The sequence below is a fragment of the Phascolarctos cinereus genome, unplaced genomic scaffold (genome assembly GCF_003287225.1).
Source record: "Phascolarctos cinereus isolate Bilbo 61053 unplaced genomic scaffold, phaCin_HiC Scaffold_726;HRSCAF=1367, whole genome shotgun sequence".
In the NCBI taxonomy this organism is placed as follows: domain Eukaryota; kingdom Metazoa; phylum Chordata; class Mammalia; order Diprotodontia; family Phascolarctidae; genus Phascolarctos; species Phascolarctos cinereus.
The window spans coordinates 165,534,747-165,561,151 of record NW_027556098.1 but is presented as its reverse complement, the minus strand read 5'-3'; the positions used below and the strand labels follow the sequence as shown (position 1 = coordinate 165,561,151).

At 35.6% G+C, this 26,405-nt stretch overlaps 1 protein-coding gene across 7 annotated transcripts in view; it reads right to left on the bottom strand.

Annotated features, from left to right (window-relative positions):
• Positions 1-26,405, bottom strand: part of ARHGAP15 (Rho GTPase activating protein 15) — an 826,255-nt gene that overhangs the window by 318,753 nt on the left and 481,097 nt on the right. For all 7 annotated transcript variants that reach the window (XM_020984726.2, XM_020984729.2, XM_020984730.2 and 4 more), the window contains one exon: positions 21,803-21,925. In XM_020984726.2, coding sequence (XP_020840385.1) covers positions 21,803-21,925 — 123 coding nt within the window. The remainder of the gene's footprint in view (positions 1-21,802; positions 21,926-26,405) is intronic.

Genomic DNA, 26,405 nt, shown 5'->3' with positions numbered 1-26,405 from the left:
CTGGACTGATTACATAGTGGTTATTTTGTTAAAGTTTTATTTATATGCTTTGTTTTTATATTCCAAACATTTACAGATTACCTCCACCATGTGAGAGGTCTCTCATTATAAAATAAAACAATTAGGTAAACTAACAACACTGTGACTCATCTGAAAATGTATGCAGTATTCTACGACTTTAGCATCCCTCACCTCTTGACTTAAAAATTTTTAATTAATAGAAATCTATATTCTCCCCCTTCTACCTCCCACTTTACTGAAGAAAAGTAAAAAAAGAAAAACAAATTAATTTTCAACAAATATGCATAGTCAGCATAGCAAATTCCTTCAATGACAGTATAATATATACACACACGTGTGTATATACACACATGCATATGCACATACATGTATATGTGTGTGTATATATACCCATATGTGTATATGTATACACAGATATACATATGTACATAAATACACACACATACATATATATAATATACATACACGTATATGTATACACACATATATGTCTTATTCTGCATCCTAAATCTATCACCTCTCTTTCAGGAGGTGGAAAGTGCATTTCATCATTGGTTCTCTGGAATCACGAATGGTCATTCTATTGATCCCAGTTCTTATAGCTTTCAAAGTTGTTTGTCTTTACAGTGCTGTCACTGTATAAACTGTTTTCTTGGGTCTGCTCATTTCATGCTGCTTCAGTTTATAGAAGTCTTCAAAATTGTTTGCTTTTATAATGTGGATGTTATAATATCTATTGTTCTCCTGGTTTTGCATCTGCCCATCCAAATCTTGTCATGTCTCTTTCAAGTCACTTACTTCCTCATTTCTTATAGCATAATAGTATTCTGTCTAAGTTACATATTCAGATATTCCTCAACTGATGGGCATTCCTTTAGTTTCCTTTTTTTTTTTTTGACATCACAAAAAGAACTGTTGTAAGTATTTTTGTATACATAGGACCTTTTCCTATGTCCTGATTTTTTGAGGGGTATACTCCTAGAAGTGGTATAGTTGGATCAAAACTGTTTAGTAGCTGCTTCTGTGAGTAATTTCAAAATGTTTTCTACAATGATTACATCTATTTATCACTCAGTCAGCAATGCACCAATATGCCTATTTTCCCATAACTCCTCCAACATTTATCATTTCCCTTTTCTGTTATCTTTACTAATTTGATAGGTATGAATTGGAATCCCAAAATTGCTTTAATTTGCATTTCTCTAATTAGAAGCGATTTGGAGATCTTTTTTTCATATAGCTATGGAGAGCCTAGGTTTTTTCCCCCTGAAAACTCCCTATTTGTATTCTTAGACCATTTCTCAGTTGGGATATGACTCTGATTCTTATACCTTTGAAATAGTTCCTTATATATCTTGGAAATGAAACTTTTACTAGAAAAACTTGTTGTAGTGATTTTTCCCAATTGTTTCCTTTTTAATATTAATTTTATTGGATTTGTTTGCACAAAATCCTTTTAATTATACATAATCAAAATTACCCATTTTATATTCTGTGATCCTTTCTATCCTTTCTTTGGTTATGAACTTTTTTTCTATCCAAAAATCTGATAGGTAATTTTTCTCATGTTTGTCTAATTTGCTTATGATGTCTAGGTCAAATATCCATTTGGAGCTGATCTTTGTATAAGGTGTGAAGTACTGGTTTAAATCTAATTTCTTGCATTCTGCTATTCATTTTTTCCAGAAGTTTTGGTCAAATAGAGAGCCTCTATCCCATGAGCTGGGTCTTCGTATTCACTGAATATTAGGGTGCTAAATATATTTGTTTCTGTAGTGTATCTAACGTTGATTACCGTTAACAGTGGCTCTTGGTTTCAGTTACCATTTTAAGGAAAGGACTATTTACTTCTATGTTTTCTGGTTATTTTTTTTTAATAACAGAATTAGTTATTTTGTCTAAACTTTTTTTCTGCATTTATTGATATAATCATATATCATATGATTTTTTTGCTCATTTTGTTATTAATATGGTTAGTTAAACTTATAATTTTCCTAATATTAAACCAACTCTGCATTCTTGGAATAAATTATATCTGGTTATATTATATAATCTTAGTGGCATGTTACTTTAGCCTCATTGATATTTTATGTAAAATTTTTGGCATCAATGTTCATTAGTGATATTAGTTTATAGTTTTCTTTTTTCTGTTTTAATTCACTGTATTATAGAAGCAATTCGGTAAGGTCCCTTCTTTTTTCAGACTCCTTAGCCTCATCCTAATGACTCTAAACTACAGTTACTGCTCTACAAACCCTGTTCCCCATGCTCAGCTGGCTACTCTCTCATGACAACCCACCTCAACCTCATCTTCTGACCCTCATTCTCCCAGTCCAGATCTGCCTACACCTTCCACTGTGACTTTCAGAAAGTCTGTTCCATAGTGAACACATTTCCCTTCATCTTAAACCTCTACTTTTCTCACTTCTCCCGCTGGCCCTCAGTGAAACCTGGCTCCCTCTCAAGGACACTGCTATCCTCACACCTTTCCAGTACAGGCTACTTCCTTTCTCTCATATTCCTCCTCTCCTCCCAAGTCACGGTGGTCATGGAAAAGGAGTCAGGGTACCCTTTGACCCCCATTGCCACTTCCAGATTCTTCCTCTACCACCATCACCAAGCAACTTCTCCTCTATTAAGTTTTACAACAACCAAGTTAGTTATTATCTATTGAGCCCTCCAGAATAATATTTTATCATTCCATCATTCTTTACATTGTAAGATACCTAACCCCATTTTTTATTCTCACTGTGGCCTCCATTCCCTCCTATCCTTCAGTTCTTCCCTATGCTATTACCCTGGTATTGGCTATATCTCTTTCCTTCTGCATCTCAATACGTTGATGAACCAATTCAACTCTACACTATTTTTCGCTCACAGATCCTTTGTCCTACTGTTGATTATGACTTGGAAAACTGTATACTAGAGCTGGAGAAAATAATGGAATTGTGATAATTGGGTCTACTACAAATTTGTGTTATTTAATCTTAACTCAGCACTCACTATGGCAAAGCAAGCATTCTACCGTTCCCTAAATAATTTACTATTCTACTTTTCACGAGGAAGGAAACAAATATTTACTAAGTGCTATTATGTGCCAGGCACTATGCTAAGATCTCTACAAATATTATTTCATCTGATCCTCACAACAACTCTGGAATGTAGCTGTTATTATTATTACAGTTTTATAGTTAAAGTAACAGAAGCAGACTGAAGTTAAATTACTTCCCTAGAGTCATACAACTAGAAAGAGTCTGAGGCTGGACTTGAATTCAGGCCTTTCTGACTCCAGGCCCACTATTCTATCCACTGTACTTCCTAGATGCCCACAACAGCAATCCTAAACCTCCTTAACTGCCTTAAAACTGCCAATGGCACCCCCTTGCTTTTTCAGCCAAGAAATTTGCTTTATACTTCAGCAACAAAAACTTGGCCACTTGCTGAGAGCTTCCTGTTATCCCCTCCTTGACTCACATCGTTCAGACATCTTCCCCTATTGCTTCTTCCTTTATTCAGATGTTCTCAGATGAAGAGGTGGCCCTTCTGTTTGGCAAAACCAACTCCTTCTATGTGCACTCTTGATACCATTCCTTCCTGTTTCCTCAGAAGATTGCCCCTACTATCAACTCTCACTCTTCAATCTCTCTCTGACTATTCTCTCTTTTGTGTGTGTGAGTGTGTGTGTGTGTGTGTTGGGGGGGCAATTGGGGTTAAGTGACTTGCCCAGGGTCACACAGCTAATAAGTGTCAAATTTCTGGTCTGTAACTGGATTTGAACTCAGGTCTTCCTGACTCCAGAGCCAGTGCTCTATCCAGTGCACCACCTAGCTCCCCCTCCCTAACTATTCTCATTGTTTGCTACCTACAAACTTCCATTCTTAAAAAAAAATACTGACTCGATAGCTATCATCATATGTCTCTCCTTATTCATGGCTAAATTCTCTAAGGAATTCATCCATTCTAGGTGCTCATACTTCCTCACCTCATTCTCTTCTAAGCCCTTTTCAATAAGGTTTCCAACACTATTATTCATTTGAAACTTCCCTCTCCAAAATTACCAATGATCTCTTAATTTCTAACTCATATCATCTTTTCTCAGTCTTCATCCTTTTTAACCTCTCTGTAGAATTTAACAGTACTGATTATTTTTTTCCTTTTGAATAATTTCTCCAAACTAGATTTTTTATGACATTGCCTTCTGGTTCTTTTCTTATCTATCCACCCACTATTCTAATTTGCTGGTTCTTTATCCTTGTCAAGGCTCTGCCTAGGGTCCCATTCTCTTTTTGATCAATGTCAACTCAGATCTTATGCATTCAGTTTTCATTGCTATGAAGATGATTCTTTAGTTTATATATCTAGCCCTTACCTGTCTCCTCAATTCTAGTCTCAAATGGCCAATAACCCTTTGGACTCCAGTTGGATATCCTATAGGCATCTCAAATTCAATATACCTAAAACAGAATTCATTATTACCACTACAATCACTCCGTCCCCCTTAAAATCCTCTTTCCTTTTTCCAACCTCTTTATGTAGAGAGCCTCACCATCCTCCCAACAACTTGGGTCCATAACCTTGGTGTCCTTCTCAACTATTTCTTCTCAAAAAACTCACATATGTAATTCATTGCCAAATCTTGTTATGTTTTTCTCTGTCACTTCTCTCACATATGTCCCCTTCTCTGCATTCATACTGCCATAATCCTACCTGATATCCTACTATCCTGTCACTTGGAATATTGTAATAGCCTTCTATCCTCCTCAAATCTCTCCCCTTTCCAGTTCATCTTCTACTCAGCTGCCAAGGTGAATTTTCTAAAGTGTAGGGACATGGCTACCTTGCCAATCTTCTTGTATTTTAATCTCCTTACCAAACTCTAGATTCATGCAACACCAACCTTCTTGCAGTTCCTCAAATATGACACTCCATCTCCCATCTATATTCCTTTGGCCTCACTGTCTTTCCATGTGGTAGCCTTTACCTTTACCACTTAATTTACCTGAGTTCCTTCTAGACTCAGCTCATATCTCACCTACTATATGAGACATTTTCCATTCACTCCAGCTGCTAGTGTTTCTTCTCTAAGTATCTTCCATCTACTCTCTAAATATTTACCTCATATCTATATTTAGTTGCTTACACATGTTCTCTCTCTTCAGAATGTAAGGTTCTCAAGGGCAGGGAATATATTTTGCCCTTTCTTCACATTCACAGTACTTAATACAGGCAGATTGTATAAGTATTATTATCCTCACTGTGTAGAGGAGGAAAGTGAAATTGTCTTAAGTTAGCTCTGCAAGCTAAATTATCAGTAATGCAACATAATTCTCCATTTACAGTGATAAATCTTGCAAGTATATTTTAAAGCGTTTTCCTTTATATCCCTTTTTTTAACCCTAATTTCCCTCTGAGTAAAGAGGACATGGGGATTCTTTCAGGGAATATCCAGTAATTCTCTCAAAGTCTGCAGCTGCAATGAAAGTTAACATTGGGTAGCAGAGACTAAGCCTAAGATTCTATACCTTCTTTACCCCCAAAAATTCTTCAATTCAATTTAAACAAATAAATGTTATCTTGTAGTTATCTTTGACTCTTCCCTTTGTTTCAATCCAAATTATACACATATGTATATGTATATTATATATGTATGTATGTGTATATGTATGGAGAGAGGGAGAGGTGAAAGAGAGAGAGAGAGAGAGAGAGAGAGAGAGAGAGAGAGAAGAGAAGAGAGAGGAGAGAGAGAATCAGTAAACAAACTCATTGATTCTATTCCCACACTGCTACTGTTTCTGATCTTCAATTCGCTATGTGACCTTGAAGAAGTCACTTAATATATCCCTGTTTTTGTTTCCTCACCTACAATATGAGAATGTTGACATGGCATCTGAAGTCCCTTCTGGATCCATTCTCTCCTTTTTATCAAAACTGTCACCTTTCTTATGTGGATCCTTATTTCAAACTATCTGCACTATTTCAATAGCTTCCTAGTAATTCTTGTTACCTGAACTCTTTCACCACCAAACTATCTCTGACACCACTGTCAGAGATCTGGTCTTATGACTGCTTAAAAATTTTAGTGGCTCCTCATGACCTTCTGAGTGAAGTAAATATATGTGGACTTAGCATTCAAGACTGTACAATTTCGTGGCACCTGAACATTTTCAGATTTATATTATCCATTTATCTATGCATGCTTTGCTTAGAAACCAGGACTGCTATTTGTACCTCAAATTCATTGTACTGAAGAGATTGTGGGTTGTGCTCTAAGCCAACTGTTTCCCCTTTACCTAATCTCTATTAACTATTATCATAAACTGGTGGCCAAGAAATCTCTTAGGGTCATAGGTCATTGATTAAAGCTAAAAGAGACTTTCGAGATCATCTAATCTATTTCTCCCAGTTTTCAAACAGTGGAAATGAAGCCCAGAAAGGGAAAGTGACTAAGGTCTTACATGTAGAAAATGGTAGACAGCCTAGATTCAAGCCTGGATCATCTGACTGCAGCTTCAACATAATTTTGCCAGGGTCACAATGTATAAAGAAGGTAGATCCAGGTACTTAGTCTTTGTTGTTATTGTTGTTTTTTTAGATAGTATTTTATTTTTTCCACAATTATATGTAAAGATAATTTTAACATTCATTTAAAAAAATTTTAAGTTCCAAATTTTCTCCCTCCTTCAGCTTCCCCCTCCCTAGGGTAAAAAATTTGCTTGATATATGTTATATATGTGCAATCATGTAAAACACGTTTCTTTATTAGCCCTGTCATGAAAGAAGAAACAGATCAAAAGGAAAAATTATGAAGAATAGTATACATCAATCTGCATTCAGACTCCATTAGTTCTTTCTCTGGATGTGGATAGCATTTCTCATCATGAGTCCTTTGGAATTGTTTTGGATCATTGTATTGCTAAAAATTGCTAAGTCATTCACAGTTTTGATCATTGTATAATATTGTAGTTACTGTGTATAATACTCTCTTGGTTCTGTTCACTTCACTTTGAATCAGTTGATATTTCTTCCATGTTTTTCTGAAATTAGCCTATCATTTCTTATAGCATAATAGTATTCCATTGCAATCATATACCACAACTTGTTTAGCTATTCCCCAATTGATGGGCATCCCCTAAATTTTCAATTCTTTGCAACCAGAAAAAGAGATGCTATAAATATTCTTGTACAAATAGGTCCCTTTCCTTTTTAAAAAAATATCTCTTTGGGATATAGACCTAGTAGTGGTATTTCTGGATCAAAGGGTATGCACATTCCAATTGGCCTTTGGGCATAGTTCCAAATTGCTCTCCAGAATGGTCTCATCAGTTCACAACTCCATCAACAATGCATAGTGTTCTAATTTTCCCATATCCCATATCAGTTTCTTTTTCTGGCATATTAGCCAATCTGATAGGTGTGAAATGGTACTTCAAAATTGTTTTATTTTGCATTTCTCTAATCAATAGCAGGCACCTACATTTTGCAGATACATCTTCCTGTGGATAGGCAAAAAGAAAAGCTGGTTAGGTCCAAATGCCCTGGAAATCTGTCTTAAATTAGTTTCAGTCTTCCCTCATTACCTGGCATATTTTCCATAGTCCCATTTTGTATTATTATATGAACTTCCATAAACAGATGTGAGCTTCTCCTACAGTATGCTATCACTTGGTACTTTCAAGCATTCTTGCTTTTCCTCATAATTATTGAACTTGTAGAAAGAGCCCTTTCCATCATGTAGGTTTTTTGAGCATTTGTTCATGAGGATAGAGTGAGATCGCACTAAAAATTGACAGTATATTATGTTGTTGGGATTATATTTTTTTGACAAAGACTGAACTGGGTTCAGTTTTCTTTATTAGATGTTTATGACTTCTTCCTTAGTTGGTAATTATATAAACAGATTTATGACCAAAAAAAAGTCAAAACCCCAGAAAACCTTGCTCTCACTTCCTCCTTTGACATGTTAATTGTTTCTCAAAAAAAATTAAATGAGGTCCTGTCAAATTCTTTACATGATTTGGAATGTTCTCTGATGCTAATTAATTTTTTTTAAATTAAAAACTGCAGCATGCTCAAGGGCCCAGCACATTTAAGAAAAAGAGTTGTCTGAGATGGAAACAATAGGTTGTATGGTTATAAAGATAATGTAATGTATGAGGCGATCCAGCAGGATAATGAAGAAAACAGCAACATCTCAGCTGGAATTGGAGGACACAAGATTGTTTGACAAGTGCTCAAGATGTTGTTCTTAAACCACCTACACTGTTATCTATCTGCATCTATTTTTGTGATCCTCATTCTGGAGTTAGCAGAAACCAATCTTTGGGTTACTGGATCAGCTTTCGTCTTCCTTTCATGGTTTTGAGTTCTAAGTTCAAAAGGAACTTTTTGGAAATGATATATTCAAACCAGTGACCTTCATTGGTGTTTAACTTGGATAACATCTCATCTAAAATACATCACTTGTCTGATATGAATAAATATAGAAATGATTTTTTAAAATGGAGACTGACAACTGTTGAAAGGGAGATGTTATTTTTTTTTCTTTTTATCCTAAGTAGTATTTCAGGGAATAATAGCTTATGAGGTTTCAACTTTTTGACCACCTACAAGAAAGACTTTTACATAAGCAAAAATAAAACCTGTCTCAAGGAGACATTAAGCCAAGCATTTATAAACCATAGGTGTGCAAGGTATGTTTTTAATAAAAACAAAAGAAAAGAACCAGAATGAAAACCCCTCCCCAAAAGAAACATTTTTTTCTTTTAATTACCACAGGGAAAATTCCAGTATTATGTGTGTGTGTATGTCTGAGTGTGTTTTGTAATTTAGGTATTCTAAGTTAATAGATTTTTGACACATAAAATATATGTTACTCAGATGATGCTCCATTTGCCTTTTGTTCATTCAGACACACCTAATCCTTTAACTGCACTATTGGTAATTTTAAAAAATTGCCAGTATTTTTCCATATGTTCTTATATTTACCAAATTAATAGAATGATCTCAATTTTTCATTAGATGGAGATTAAAAGGTGCATAAAATTTGAGTAGGCACATTACTCATACAAATCCATGCTCCCTTACATTAATCTCAATTAATTTAATTTTAGTTAGAATGATTATGTGTACTAAATAGAAGGATCAGACAAGGCATGCAGGCTTTCCCATACTCTATCTATCTATCTATCTATCTATCTATCTATCTATCTATCTATCTATCTATCACCTATCTATAATTTCACACACCAAAGATAAAAAAAAGGCAAAAGAATGGAGCCAATTTACACTATTATGAAGCCAGGGAACTGAAGAATTGCTACCTTATAAGCTGAAGGAGGGATGCATTAGAAACAAATTTTCTCTTTCATTTCTTCCTCTTTCTCTGCAAGGGGAACTATCTGTGTTTTTCTGTAAGCAACTATATTAAAATGAGGAAATCACATTTCCTAATACTTTTTTCATTTCAAGTATTACCCCTTCAGTGGAAAAAAATTGTCTTTCCCCTCTTTTAATTTTTTTATTCCATGTGTGGGAAGAAAGTATCCAGAACATCTTTTTAAATAATGAAAACAATAATAACTGTTCCCCAAAGAATAAGAAAGCAAAAGGAGGGCTTTGTTTGATTTATCTGTGATGGGGCACTTTGGAACTTCACTTTTTATGAGTTGAAAAAAGAGATGTACACCACACGTCTACCCTCCTATTATGACAGTTTATGTTTCCTATATAGCTTATTTAACTCAAATGCCTGGGAAATAGACACAATTACCACCTTATGGAATGCTACTTAAATTTAAATGCTCCCTGAAGAATAGAAACCTACTTTATCTTCTCAAAGTTTATTTCAGTTCCTCAGAAATAATTCCCTCTATAGACTCCTGAAATATTCTTGTTCATCATTTAAAATTTTAACCTAATGATTGTGTAAAAATGACTATCATAGAAAAAACCCCAACACAGTAGAGACTGCTCACAAAAGCTTATACAAAAGGACTGCATACTATGCCCATATACAGCTTTAATCATTCACTCTTTCAGCTGTTATCAATTTAAAACCAATGAAACTCCCACACTGAGTCCATTTGAACAGTCAATTTTAATATCTTGGGGCATCTGTAGTTATTCTGAATTGGCTGCAAAAGCAGAACTAACAAGTTAAGCTCTAACCATAAGTCTACATCAGGCTGGTAAACCATACATCAAACAGAGACAGTTAGTCAATACTCCAGTATGAAAAACCAACAAGCATTTTTAAGAAGAGCAATATATTCATAATATGCTTGGCAGTCTGGTTTGCATTGCTTCCTGGAGAGTGGTACATTTAACTTTGTAGTCAAGATGGTGGGCATGGAGAACTGATACAGCTCCTCATGCTGGCAGGAGAAAGAAATGATATTGAGGGAAAATTTGTCATTCAATTTGTGGGTCCTATCATAAATAAGAATAAAAGCCACAGGAAAATGCACCTTTTATGAGCAGGAACCAACCTTCAAAGCTAACAGGAAATAGTCTAATTCACCTGATCCACTCAGTTATGTGCACATTGCTATCCTTACTTCAGTCTAGCCAGAAAACAATGAATAAGGTATACTCAAAACAAATTTGAGGCATTCATCATTTTTATCCTATAGTTTCCAAGTGTGAGAGATTTAAAGGGTGTGCATGACATATAACTGCTAGACCTTTCAAACTCTCTTATGTATATTATCATCAAAAATAAAAAGTATGTGGGGTGGTGGTGGAGCCAAGGTGGCAGATTAGGGGCAACCATGCAGTCGGGCAGCTAAACTCTCTCAATATTCCCCTCCAAACAACTTTAAAATAATATCTCATATCAAATTTTGGAGCATCAGGGGTCAACAAAAAAGTCTGGATGAGACATTTTTCTGGCCTAAGAAAACTTAAAAGGTTGGCGGGAGAAGTATGTGACACTGGGGTAGAGGCCTGCTCAGAGTCCACCTATGCAGTGGTAGCAGCAGCAGCACCTTCAGAAGTTCTCAGACCAGAGACAATAAGGGGGGGTAGGCCAACTAGTCAGAAAGAGATTACAGGGGACCCTTTGCCGGCACCGGATACGTTTGGCACTGAGTGGCAACTCTATTGCCCATGAGCAGTTGAAGGCTACAGTTCCAGGGTGGAGAGGAGGGCTGGTGGTCAGTCACAAGGGAGCCCTGGTCACAGGAAAGAGGAGCACTAGCACTTGTTGCTGCAAGGCACCAGAAGCCCTTCCTGGGTAAAGACTGGAGCACAGACTAGGAGATGAGAGACCACACCCCTCCCAGGATAACACCCCTTTAGAAGCACTGAAAACTTGTAGATTCCCAGAACTAGCTCTGAAAACAGCAGCACAAAAAAGCCTGAAACTTGGGACAGTGCCTTCCAACCCCCATGTGAACATAGTCCAACATAAAGTTCAAAGTAAAAAAAAATGGACTGGAAAAATGTGCAAACAACAACAACAACAACAACAACATAGAATTTCACCATAAAAACCTAATATGGTGGTAGGGAACACAAAGACACAAACTCAGAAGAAGACAACAATGTAAAAAACAGTTACCAAAGAAAAAGCTAACTGGATCTAAGGTCTGCAAGATTTCCTGGAAGTGTTAAGGGAGGAGCTAAGAATTGTAAAGGAAAAACTGGGAAAAGAAATGAGAGCAATATAAGAAAATTATGAAAAAAATTGAACAGCTTGGCTAGAGGTACAAAAAAGGGAGAGATAGCAATCATGATCTCAGACAAAGCAAAAGCGAAAAGAGGCCTAATGAAAAGAGAATAAGGGAAATCACATTATGCTAAAAGGTACCATAAACAGCAAAGAAATATAAACATTTTTACAAGCTTCTCTGATAAAAGCCTTATTTCTCAAATACACACTGACTATAGAACTGAGGGAAGGTTATAAAAATAAGAGCATTCCTAAACTGATAAATGGTCAAAGCATATGAATAGGCAGTTTTCAGAAGAAATCAATGGTATCTATAGTGTTATGAAAAAATGCTCCAAAGCACTATTGATTAGAGAAAGGCAAATTAAAACAACTCTGAAGTATCACATTTATCAGAAATGACAAATACTGAAGGGGATGAAGGAAAAATAGGTGCACTTATGAAATGTTGGTGGAGTAGTGAACTGGTCCAACTCTTCTGGAGAAAGGGCTGTGAAAATGTGCATACCTTTTGGCCCAGCAATACCATTAGTAGGTCTGTATTCCAAAGAGATAACAAAACAAGGGAAAAGACCTATTAGCACATAAATATTTATAGCAGCTGTTTTTGTGATGACAAAGAATTGGAAATTGAGGGGATGCTCATCAATTGGAAAATGACCGAACAAGCTGTGGCATACAGTTGTAGTGAAGTACTATTGTCCTATAAGGAATGGTAGTGCAGGTGGTGGTTTCAGAAAAACGTGGCAAGAACTATAGGAACTGATGCAAAGAGTAGTGAGAAGAACCAGGAGATCATTGTGCACAGCAACAAAAATGTTGCAATGATTGTCAATTGTGAAAGACTTGGCTATTCTGATCAATACAATGATTCAAGACAATTCCAAAGGACCCATGATATAAAAAGATGCATATGTGGTGCATATTGATTTACTGATTGAAAGTCAAAATATCAACGTTAAAGGTAGTAGAGGGGGTTTAGGGAATGGAATAGACCTTAACTTGAAATTGTAAGAATATAATTGCAAATATCTGTATTAATATCGCATTTATTGGGGCATTTCAAAACTTTAATAAGATGAAATCCTGGTTATAGGCAGATACTGGTCCTTAGCTTTCTTATCCTCACTGCATAAAAGCATGACTGGTGTGAATGATGAGAGCCCTTAATTGCTTTCCTTGTAATGAACAATTCCATTTTGCTGCCTCAACTGAAATTGAACTCTCCCCATGCCATGTAAAACATGCTTATCTACCCAGATACTTGTTTAACTTCTTATTTTCTAGATCACTAGGAAACTTTACTTTCCTCCCAGCCATGGGTTACCCATGCTCTCACAAAGATCAGTCACAACCTCAACCAGTGTAAAATGGAGAATTAGAAAAATTACAAAAGGGAAAGTTAGAAGCTTGCAACCACTGCCGATCCTGCTCAAAGGGTCTAGGGAGGCTCGGAAAAACCAACAATAGTTAAGCTGGAGGATATTCCTCACTGCTTGTGCTGCTAGCTTTAAGTGTCATGAGGGAACTACTCAGTAAAAGAACACCTGCTGAAGAACAGCAGGATATCCATAACCAAACCTAACCTATTTTTAAAGGATTCTTTTGAACACTGACAAAAGCTCGATATACTTTTCTTCTCTCCAGACAGTCTCAGAGAGGAAAAAGTTTAAGATGTGATCAGAGAATCAGAATGGTCATAGACCATTTCTCCTGAGGGCAACATCTTTCACTGTCCTGCCACATGAAGAAACGATGTATTAGCCTGACATTTGGTCATCTGTATCTCATTGAGGATATACTTCCGGAAGCATACTTGCTTTGGCAGAAGGGGAGAGGTTTAGTGTCTTTTACGCATCCTCGGCATATAAATCATAGTTGGTGCACAATGCTCCTTCTGAAGCACAATGTGGAGTTACACTATAAAACAAAGTCATACTGAGCCAGTTACTCAATTCATGGCCTTTGGCTCTACCTGTTCATTTTTCTGGAAGTTGCTCAGGTTTTTAAATAGGAACTTTAGACTGAGGAACTTCATTTTGGAGATTGGCACCAAGGTCTGACTAATACCTCAGACATGGCACTCCAGAAAAAGGGATTGAGCAACTGGAATTACAATGTTCAAGATCCACCATATCCTGCACAGCACAGAGTGAGGAAATCCCACAAAGACTTGCTAAAGGGAAGGGCTAATGGCGTGATGATAGGTCTAGGGGTGGAACTTAGTGGCTTGCTGTCATCACTCTTCCATATCTGCATTAAAAAAGGTATAGAGTGAAGGGTTTTTATCCAAATTCTGATGTTGACTGGGACCTTATTTTTTTGTGAAGAGAGATAAAATAGTTTGAGAAATATACTTTAAAAGGAAAAAGAAAGGAGGGGAGTAAGAAGGCATGATACCTTTATTTTTTTTCTTACTGGTAAAACCTTATAAAAAGTAATGGGTCATCTGAATGAAAATCTACACATTACTCATTTTTCTTTTACATGCTAAAATCAAATGCTTGTGTGCCAGGATCTCCCAAACACATTATTACATGCTAACTCCTTTGAGGTAGGTGCCAACCCATAAGAAAATAATTTTATGTACTAGTGGAAAATGCCTTCATTGTGCTGGCTTCTTTTTTTCTTTTCTTTTCTTTTCTTTTCTTTTCTTTTCTTATCTGCTTCTCTCCCATTTCTAGAGGCTCATTTTCTCTTGTTGCTTTAATTTTATTCTGCTTTTAACTTTTCAAATGACCTGAATTAATTTGTCCTGTGGCTAGCAAGCTTTGAAAAGATATGGGCATAATCGGCTACCTAGGTAACATTTTCTTCCAACTTTCTTCATCTTTCATTGTGACTGGCATTTTATTATGGAATGAAACCAATTGGATGGTACTCTATTGCCAACACATTTGCTCACCGGAGCCTTTAAATAACAGTAACTGGATGTGGACTATAAATGTAAAGGAACCAGGAAGCTCATAGGCCAAGCTGAAACTTAAGGTTGGCTATTAATTTTGGCCAATATTAAATCATGACATAGCTCACATGTAAGGATCACAGTTCAATTATGAACCATAAAGTAGTAAAAAAGAGAAGATTTATAAGATATTTTTCAAGCACATTAGTGCATATTCTCGAAGTTGTGTGAGTGTTTCAGGCAGAAGACCCATGCCCCAGTATATAAATTCGAATACAATTATTCTCAGACTAACACTGATAAAGTGACAAAGCCAGAGCAGGCCTCTGCTCGGAGCTATATTGCAGTGTTGCTCATATATATTTTGCTTAAATTAACAATGTGGCAAATAGGTTACACTGTCATACATCAGCTCTAACAAATTATTTTTAAAATACTTTCCTCTTACTCAACAATCCTCATGTATACATAGATATAACGGAGGTGGAAAGTTTAGGGCTGACAATTTGCAATTACAATGTGAACTGAAACTCCCTCTTTCCCCCCCTTAAAAAAAAGATATTTGACACACTTTACAAAAACACTATCATTTTAATGACATTAGTTTTTCATATGATGGAAACCTTAAACAATTAGTTGTGTCTCTCTGGGTAATTACTTGGATGTCCAGACAATTAAATGACAAAATGCAAGTAAGTGGGTGCACTTAGAAGGAAAAAAAAAATATGACCTTGCACAAGTATTCAATGAGCCTCAGTGTGAATCAGATTTGAGAATCCAGAGCATCCAAGTGTAAATCACATTTTGAAGACCATAACAAAAAGGAGGAAAATTACTATCTTTCCCCACCACCACCCCCATTCCAAAAAAAAAAAAAGGCCCGATTCTACTGCTCTAATTTGAAAAGTGCCTGGCATACCTGTATCAAAACCTCAACTAAAATTAAAGTGAGCTAGTTTGTAGGACCATCTTAGTTACTAATTTGCTTTACAGACTTAGATAATTGCTTGGCTCTTTTCTTCTTTAGAGTTGATGTATGTATATAAAAGGTATCCTGGGGTCCTTCTAGGTACATGCTAAATGAAAGGGAGGGTATAACATTATTTCGATTTCTGCTAATCTTAGAAGTAGTTATGTAGATGTATCCATGCCAGGGAAACTGTATCCAAAAGTGTCTTATCTACTAAAGTTGAAATGACAAGAAATTTGCCATCTCAGTGTTTGTGATAGTTAATATAATGTTGGACTCTAGATTGCTATGTAGAATGTATGCTTCTTGAGAGTAGGGATTATTGTATTTTAAATGCGATCATCGAATTATTAGAGGGAACATTGAAATCAATTAGTACATGAGTCCATTTGATTATGAGTACTTTTATATCCCAGAGCCTAACATTAGGCTTTTTAATATGTGTTTAATGCTTATTGAATTTAATTTGTCCTATATTTTAACATAAACTTTTTCAATGACTTCAGAGATAATCTAGGTTCAAAAACTCCATAGACAGGCCCCCTGTACTGACACTCTAAAATAGTCAGTACAAGAGGGATGTGAGGTGCTCAAGAACAAAATCCTAGTGATGCATTTTTAGTTGATTCTAATGATTTAAAATAAAATGAGATCTCTAAAAATTCTAGAGTGGCCACACAGAAAACTCATATAAAACCTCACATTTTTAAAAAGGAGATACAAGTGTGTACAGGTAACTCAAGATAAATACTAAATAATGGCAAAATTCTATAAGAATAATAAGGCTAAGGTACAATTTGCTAAAGGTAAAAGACAATATGGTAAAGGCAATAATGGTATCTTTACAAAAGAAAAAAAAGATATATTGGGAGCTAGAGGAAGATGAAAGAAGAGCTAAGACTGTTTCCTGCAATCATTGGGAAGACGGTGGAAAATACAGCTAAGGCAAAATTAGTCATCTCTCTCTCCTCCTTCTTCTCCCTCTCCCTCTTCCTCTCCTTCTCCTGGAAGGCACTTCAGGGGCATCTAGTCCAGTCTTCTTACTTTTCAGATGAGGAAATTAAGGTCCACCACTGAGGACAGACAACTTGCCCAAGATTACATACAGAGTCAACCTCACATTTGAATTTAGAGCCTCTGACTCAAGAAGTTAGTGCCTAATGATTAGCTCTAAGGAACATTGACTAATGGATTGATCTTAACCAGGGGATTGTCTCTACCAGAGTATCTCCCATTTTTGGAATTCACTTTTGCTCCACCTCCACCTCATAGAATCTCATTTCTTTCAAGATACTATTTAAGCACGACTTTCCACATAAAGCCTTTTTTTACTATCTATCTATCTATCTATCTATCTATCTATCTATCTATCTATCTATCATTCATCTAGGTAGAAAGTGGTGCTTGAACTGTGCCTTGAAAGAAGTGAGAGATTATGTATCTATATCTGTATCTCCACATACATTCATATATAGTTGTATATATGTACATAAATGTATACATGTATGTTTCCTTCAACATAATAGAAGCTTTTTAATGTAAGGGACTGTTTAATTTTTTTTGTTGTTATTATATTCCTAGTGTCTAGCACAGTACCTGGCACACAGTAGGCACTTCATAAATGCTGGTTGATTGATAGAATCAGAAATTGATTGGAACAACAACTATCCTTCCTGATAGTTAGATTGGTCTAAATAGGACAAATAGCCTTAGAAATTAATATTTTCTTACCTCCCACTTTAAAAATGATGAAATTAAAAATGAGGTTCAAAAAAAGTATTAGCACTTCACTAAGGTAATCTAAATATAAACAACCAAGCAGGATTTTGAATCCAGTTCTTTCAGACACAATGCTCTTTCTACTACATTATGCTTCTTTCCTCTCCTATCATAGGGGGAATTTAACTAGAGGTTGGCCACAGCCTCAATGATACTGATTATCTGCCTATCTAGAATTTACCTCTGAGGAAATATTAGCTGTGATATCCAAATATTGCCTTATTTTCTGAAAATTATGTTCAAAGAGTTTCCTATTCTTGGGCATCAAATCTATTATTTAAGAGCTGGAATATTTAGGTTTGGCTAGAGCTAAAGAGTTATTACCCAATATGAGCAAAAGGAGGTCTAAAACAAGTAGAGGGTACATACAAATATGCCTATGAGCCACCCCAAAATGCATTCTTTTTTCTATAACTTGTATATTAAATTGATTGGAGCATGGGTTCCAGTCTGATGCACAATATAAAAAATAATGAAATTCCATACACATTTGAGAGCTTGACAGTGTATTTGGCAAATATGAACAGCACTTGGTGGAAATTGAAGGCTTTTCAGAGCACCTACACTTACAATGGCATGATTAACACTATGCCCACCTGAGCTATTTGGATGAGTTTTTCTAGGAGCAATCATTCCAGATCATGTACTTCTTCCTCTCTTTTCCTATTGGTTATCAGTAGTTTCTTGCACTAGCAATTTTTTTCTTATTAATCTCATTAAGAAACCAAAAATATTCCATTATGTTAGTATTTCTAGAGCCAGATTGACATAATTCTGGACATTTTTACAAGACCTTGCATAGCACACACTTTGCAGAAATGGTATGTGACTGAATTTGCAGTGATTTGTGGTCACCTAGTTGTACATTAGATTTCTATCAAGCACTCTGGAGATGCTACTCTGATAAGCATTATGAAAATAATGAAAATAGCTTGATTCCCAACATGGGATTAACTTTGCTCTGAATAGAAAATGGAAGTATGTTCCTTCAGGAACCTTAGAGAGAAGGAAAACTCAGGCCCAGAGCAGTGATTTGCCAAAGGTAGCAAGCAGCAGAACTATTTGAAACTAGGTCTTCTGAGTCCTTATCCACAGGTCTTTTCACTATGTCACTTCCTCGTACCCTAGTATGAGAAAGTTTTTTTTGCAATATATAAAAAAAGAAACTATCTGGCAAAGGATGGGAATCTTAGGTAGTGCCCATCAATTAAGGGATGGCCAAACAAATTATGACATATGAATGTGATGGAATACTATTGTGATTTAAGAAAGGATGAAGGAGATGGTTACAGAGAAAAATTTGAAGACTTATATGAACTAATGCTAAGTGACATGAACAGAACCTGGAGACCAATTTATATCATCACAACCAATATGGTAAATACCAACATTTCTAAAAGATTTAGGAACTCTAATGAAAACAATGATAAACCATAATTCATTGTGATGAAACATGCTATCCAGCTCTAGAGATGTGTTGCATTGACAATGCAAATTGAGATTGATTTTATTTTATTTTTTTGGACATGGACAATATGAGAATTTATTTTGCTTGACAATACATTTTTGTAAGGGATTTTGTTTTTCTCAATATCTTGAGGGGAAAAGAAGGGGAATGGGTGAGGGAGAGAATTGGCACCTAAAACCAAAATTGAATTAAATTTAAAAAGCCACCAATTATGATCCTCTCCATCTTATTAATAGAGTCCTTTGTCCAGATCAGGAAGATTACATATAGCATGGAAAACAATTTTTGTTTTGTAAAAATATACAATGGTTAGAGAAAGATTACGAAGCACCTTAGTCATTTTGATAAAAGAATTTGACTTGAAATCAGGACACCTGTATTCTAATCCCAACTCCTGCACTCACTAGCTCTCTGATCCTGGGAAAACCATCTCTAACCTCTCAGAGCCTTGCTTTCTTTATCTGGAAAACAGGGATAATAATACTTACAATTCCTACTTTATATAGTTGTTATGTATAAAGACTTTATTTTTAAATAGAGTGATAAACTGGAGTTACAATAATCAAGGATTGTCTCCTAGCTGAAAGTTATTAAGCAATACTTAACCCTGATGACATTTTGAAAATACTCTTTTCCTATCTCTTTTCTCTTTCCCTTTCCTTCCTTCCTTCCTTCCTTCCTTCCTTCCTTCCTTCCTTCCTTCCTTCCTTCCTTCCTTCCTTCCTTCCTTCCTTCCTTCCTTCCTTCCTTCCTTCCTTCCTTCCTTCCTTCCTTTTCTTACTGATCAAAACATATTGATTTTAATGACATAGTGACATAGTGAAGCTTCTGCACCTTTAGTATAAGAATTTTTTTTAATGGGTAATCTAACATATCCTGTGGTTTAAATTTAGATTATTGACTTTTGCTCAGTTAAAGAAAGTCACATGCTTCATATTTTTGAGAGAAAATCACATTTAAAACTAAATGATAATTAAGAAATATACTGGATTTTCAAAGCAGAGAAATGCCACTTAACACAGTAACTGAACTTTATGAAATCAACATTTCATGTCGATTTGACATAATATTATCCTTGTTAATGAATCCTGACTCTTTGGACTGTTGAGGGTTAAAATTTAATGGAGCTATCAGATATGCAATTAACTCATCTGATTTTTCCCTGACATTCCATTACATCAATATTAAAACTACAGTTACTCTTGAGTTCTGAGAAAGATCTGAGTTAATAGTTTCTCAGCATTTTGATTGGGTTTCAGCTCTGCTTCTGAATCAAGACTTTTTGAACTCTGTGTTAATCTTAAGGCTTTACGCCTGAGTTTGGGTTGGTTTGAGTTGATTATATGCTTATCTTTTTCAAGCTAGTAAGTTAACCTACAGCAAAACCCTAACTTTAAAGATGGTCCTTTGCCAAATAAGTTGAAAGAACTTTACATGTAGTTGATTAGGATATAAATTTAGATATACCATAGGTCAGGTCATGTGTCCCTAAAAACAAAAGCAATAAAGGGCAAAAATCCAATATAATGGAAATATGAAATAGTTGTGAGTGCTGTCTCCCAATGATACCACCGTTAAAAAAAGGCTTCCTATGTCTTTAAGACCATATGAATGCATGTTTCTGTGTAATATCTGAATCAAACTTGTCTTATAAATATGCAAAATACATATCCATTTCTATATTACTGATGATTATTACAAATTGTATTCTAGAACTTAATTCTAGCATTCAGATGTCAAACTTTGAATATCTAAACATTTTCATGTTGAATAATACTAGATTCAAGATCTCTATTTCACTTGTTTATGAAATAATATATCTTTCAACTTAATTTTGAAGACGAAAAGTTCAATCTAACTAGTTTCTATGCCTTTCATCTGGAATTTCTAACATTTTCTGCTGAGTATTTTATCTGGACAGAAAGGAATAAATTACTTTGTGCCTTGGGTTCTAAATTTACAGAATGAAAGTATTCAAAAGACCATAGATATATGGACCTAGAAGGGACCTCAGAAGCCATCCTGTATAATTTTTTCTTTTTATAGGTGAGGAAGATAAGTCTGAGTTGGGCTTAAGTGATTTGTCCAAGGTCACACAGGCAACAAGTGTAAGAGTTAGGAATGAACTTAGGTCCCCTGATTCAAAGTCAGAGCACCCTTTCATTGTCACACTCCCTTGGATGATCCAAAATACCTCCTTAGAGGCTCAGAGAATTAGGTTGCTTGACTGAGGTTAAAAGAGTTAGAATTAGTGTAGTCATATTTAATTATTAATAGTATAACTAAGACAGGGTAACAAAGGTGTTGTCCAAGGGCACCAAATTTAGAGGATGATGCATCCCTTCAATATCCCTTACATTCCTGCAATAGCGAATAAATAACAAAACTTAGCATCTACTTAACAAGGAAAAAAAAAGTTTCAGTAAGAATTCTTCTATCATGCTGCTCATTTCCCTCCAATCCCATTTGGTATCCACAGAAATTACTTCATGATGTTGAACCAGAGTCTCTGCTTCTACATCATGCTGTCCTACCCCACCCTCTGTTTACTTGAAGCAGGTAGATGATATAGTGTCATAGTGTTGGACTTGAGGTCAAAGAGAACTGAATCCAAATCCTGCCTTACACAACTACTAGCTGTGTGACCTGAGAAAGTTATTTCACTTTTCTTGATCTCAATTTTCTTACTGGGAAAATGGAAGTAATAACAACATTTCTCTCACGAGGTTCTTGTTAGGATCTAATGGGATAACTTGTATAAAACACATTGCAAACCTTGGAGCTTTATATATTTATGCTAATTGTTATAATCTTCATTCTCATACTCCTTAGTATTTGTATTACTAATAATTTTTGCTACTGATGAATAAATACTGGGGGCACATTTTGTGCCACTTGCCACAGGAATAGTTTGTGGCAGAGGTTCTGGGTACAAAAATACCTAATTAGGATTTTTCTATTATATTAAAAGCACAAAATTCACTGTACCTTTAATAAGTCCTTTTTCTTGAAGAGTTTTCAGGGAAGGTCTTCGGTTAATGAATTTCTTTAATCTGCTTTTGACTCTGCTTTTGTCACTTGTATCGGAAACACTGTGCTGTAGTCTGAATACTGGAGATAAAAAAGAAAGACTTTTGGTAAATCTCCCTTTTATTGTTATTATTTCATGCTAATTTAAATTGAGAACCTTAGTCATAAAGCAACTATCTACCTTAAGACCCTATATATATATATATATATATATATATATATATATATATATATATATTATATATATATATGTACACATACAAATGTGTGCGTGTGTGTGTGTGTGTGTGTGTGTGTGTGTGTGTGTGTAGTACGTATGCATATGATGCTTTCTCAAGTGTAAGTATTGGTGATTTTGTGTTGTTGAAATGTGTGTCAACCTAAAAGTCACAATTACTCAGTTAACTGATTTAAATCACTTCACTCTGGACTACATTGTCTGGATAAAGGGAATATCCTCTGTCTCAGGAGTTGTTAATTTTGTTATTGCAGACTCTTTTGGCAGTCTGAGGAAACCTATGCCCCTTCTTCTCAGAATAATAATTTAAATGCATAAAATAAAATATGTAAGGTTTTAGTTACTTTTCTGTATATGCATTATAGCTCTTGGTGTTCTCTCATTGTATCTCTTATCAGTGCTCTCCTGAAATTAGTTTGTATATTCTGTAATTATTTACCTATGCATTTAGTATATCTCTACCACCTCCACCCCTACATGCAGAATATGTGCTCATTAAGGGCAGGGATTTATCTTCTTAATGTCTCCTTATCCTGTCATATATTGCAGTGCCTGGAACATAGTATGTAATTAATAAATGTCTGTTGGATTGATATAAGGCACAAAGACAAAATAGCATGAAAAGGTTGGGATGAGTTTTATGGGCAATTACTGAGCACACCTAACTGTAGATTCAAATGATTTTCAGATTACATAGAATTTAGCTAATTTAAGCATCCTTTGTGGTCCAAAATACACATATAAGTTCCCCAATGCTTTATCCAGTTTTAGAGTAAGTTTCCTCCATAGCTGAGAAATTTGCTGACTGAAAACCTAGGTTGAGTGAATGCTTTTCTTTTTTAATGGTTTGAACTTGGGAAGCAAATAAGAAACAACTGTTTGTGAAATAACGTGCATATTCAATTGCTGGATGTGACTAAAACATTCCGTTATAATTGCTACTCAGAGAATTACTAATGACCACCTTTTACAGCCCATTGCATGGTTTTCACACCATCCTTCTCTATAGGCCATATGTGTTTCTATGAAGAAACATGGCAGCTAAGAATCACAAGAACCTGAAGTAAAAACTAAAAGAAGACACAGGTTGCTTGGGTGGAGCTCCACTTGAGCACAAATTTTTTTTTTTATCAATGATTTAGATAAAGGATAAATGGTCTCCTTTTCAAATTTGTAGAGGACAAATATCTAAGGAAGAAAATTAATATACTCGACTAAAAAGTCAGCTTCCAAAAAGATCTGGAAAGGCTAGTACACTGACCTGAATGTAGTAAGATGATAATTATAAGGATAAAGCAAAGTGTGACATTTGGTTCAAAAAAATTAACTTTATGAGTACAAACTGTGGGAGTCAGACAGTAGTTTGTCTGAAGAAGATCTAGGATTTATGGTAGATTATCAGTAGCTATGACCTTTACAATATAATAAGGGGGAGGGAGTGTATTGATAGTTTTGCTATGCTCTGCCCTGGTCAGACCGTATCTAGAATATTATGCTGTTTTCTAGACACCACATTTTAGGGAGGAGAATGATAAGGTGAGAGCTTCCGTACTCAAAGTGTGGGGTGGTTTGATTGAAAAGAAATATTTTTTAACAACTAAAGTTATCCAAAAGTGGAATAGATTGCCTCAGGGGGTAACAAGATCTCTTTATTGGAGGTCTTCAAGCAAAGACTGGATAACCATATGTTAAGTGTATTGTAGGGATTTCTTTTCCGGGGGATAGGAATCATAAATTTGACTAGATGATTACTAAATCCCTTTCAGCTGTTAAACTTTGTGATTCTTTATTCAGTATCATAAGGTTTGTCCTAAGCAAATGTAGATACATTTTGTTTTCAACAGCAGCCCTCCATTGCTCACGGAATCTCAGTTAGAAGTTCATGAAATCCCTCCTTTACCTAAACCAGAATCCCTTTTACAGAGTGGACATTCCCTTTAAAAAGTCATCTATGAAGACCTCCAGCAATGGGGATCTATTACCTATCTAGTCCATTGCACATTTGGACACCTCCACTTCTTAGGAAGTTTTTCATTATGTGAGCTTAAATCTTCTCAGCAATTCTCAATTTTTCCTTCCCTTTTCCCCCCTTCCCATTGCTTCTAGTTCTGTACACTTGAGCTAGGCACAACAAGGTCCCACATACTAATCCCATAGGACAGAGCCTCTTCTATATGAGACCATCTCAAATACTTGAAAATAGCTGTCATGCCCCATCCTTTCCCCCTTAGGTCTTCTTTTCTCTAAGTCAAACATTACCTCTTTCTTCAATCTATCTCCATATACCATTGTCTACAATCCCCTGTTTATTCTTGTTATCACTCTGAAAAAGTCCTTCTTAAATGCCCTGATCAACATCCTTCTTAAAATACATTGCCCAGAATTCTACAAATACTCCACAACACTTCTACTTAAATTTCCTCTTCTGGTATTACATTCTTTTTACTTAGAGTCTTCCTAAGTGACTTGTTGAACTGATAAACTAATTTAAGTGAAAGTCATAATAACTGATAATAATTTAATATATCACTCCTCCCTGATAAGGCATACATTTTAGCAGGAACCTTTAGTGAGCTCCTTTACCCAGAGAAAAGGATAACGAATGAATTTCAGAACAATGACAAGGTCCCTCAAATAATTTCTCATGAAGATCTCTTCTTTCTTGGTATAGTTCCATACTAGTTCCATAGGATAGAGCCTGATATCTAAAGTACTGGGAGCAAAGAAATATGAAAGCTAAAAGGATGGAAAAAGTGAGAGGAAAAGGAAAAGAAACACTGGCAATGCAGTTACCTTTCAAAAAAAGAACATTCCTATACATAGGAATATAAATAGTCACTAGTGAATCAATGAATATTGATTGATTAGCTATCATGTTCTAGGTGGCAATAAAAATGTTTAAGATAGTCCTTTTCCTCAAAGAGTTTATAACCTAGTTGAAAATATAAGAAAATAATAACTAACAATACAAGACAGTACACAGTGAGTGCTGTTGCGGTTAAAAGATGAAATGACTTAAGAAACAAGTTTCTGAGTATATTAATTTATTAATCAAAGTATGCCAGTTTTTGAGACCAGGCCTCCTCAGCTTTGGCACTGGACTACAAATATAGAGAGAGACAGATTTTTATGCATTAAAAACAATTAAATCAAATAAGACTAATTAATTAAAATAAAACTATTAACCAGGATAAAGAAATAGGTAATTTGATTTTTAACTGCAGGAAAGATTAGGGGACTTTCCAAGTTGGGAGGGGAAGAGCAAACAGATGCCATTCCCTGGCATCAGTAAAAGAGGTGCCCCACTCCCTCCCTCACCCCAAGTGTCTGTATACAATCAAGGGAACATAGAAACGATAACTGGTTGAACAATGCAGGTACAGGGCTGCCTGAGATGTATAATTGTGAGAAAACTCCTTGCATCAGTCTTCAGATCTTATTGGGTTTCAGGTCAGCATAACCTAGGTCCTCACTTAAAGGTCTCTTGCTGTTGTTTGTCCTTCATTCTCGAAGAAGATCATCCCATCAAGGAGGTGATGCCATGACTTGCAAGTGAATTGGATTTACATAAGGGAGCGCTTTGCAAAGTCACCAGCCTCACTTTCTCCTCTGGAGCCATCTGGGTCTAGTGGCAAGATTTAGATCAGGACAACTGGAGGTGGCCTTGGGTGCTCTCTAAAACAGGTACAGGAGGTCCAGCTAACCCAGACACACAGGGCTAGGTTCAAACAACAAAAAAAGGTTTTCTTACAATTCCCAAAGTTGAACAAAGTTTTCTCACAAGACAAAAATTGGGCTAGATCCATAACTCAGTAGAAAGGGAACTGAGCTGGTTCCAGAACTGAGTAACAAGATGGAACCACTGTGGTTCACTCAATTCCCACCACCACTTGCTGCTTTAATTCCCTCAGTGCTGGTGGGTGGTAAAGACAATAAGCACTAGATTAATTCAGAATAGAGTGATCATTATGTTGTAAGGTGGTCAGTGAAGACTAAATAGAAGATTTAGAACATGGATTATGTCCAGACAGATTGGTAAGATTTTCTAGGTGAAGAGGAGGGGTAAGAGGATGTGAGATAAGGAAACAGTGTCAGTCTACACTCAAATCATGGAATGATCAGGATATTTTCAAGGGATATTGAGAAGACCAGGCTAGTCAGAACAGAAGGTAAATGATGGCTTATGCAGTTGAAAGGTACATAAATGTCAAATTGTGGAGAGCCTTGAATACTAGAATTTTTGTAGACAATAATAGAATCTAAATAGTAAAGAATGAAAATAAAAAATTTAAAAAGTGAGACCTCTTAATTTAAATGGCCTCT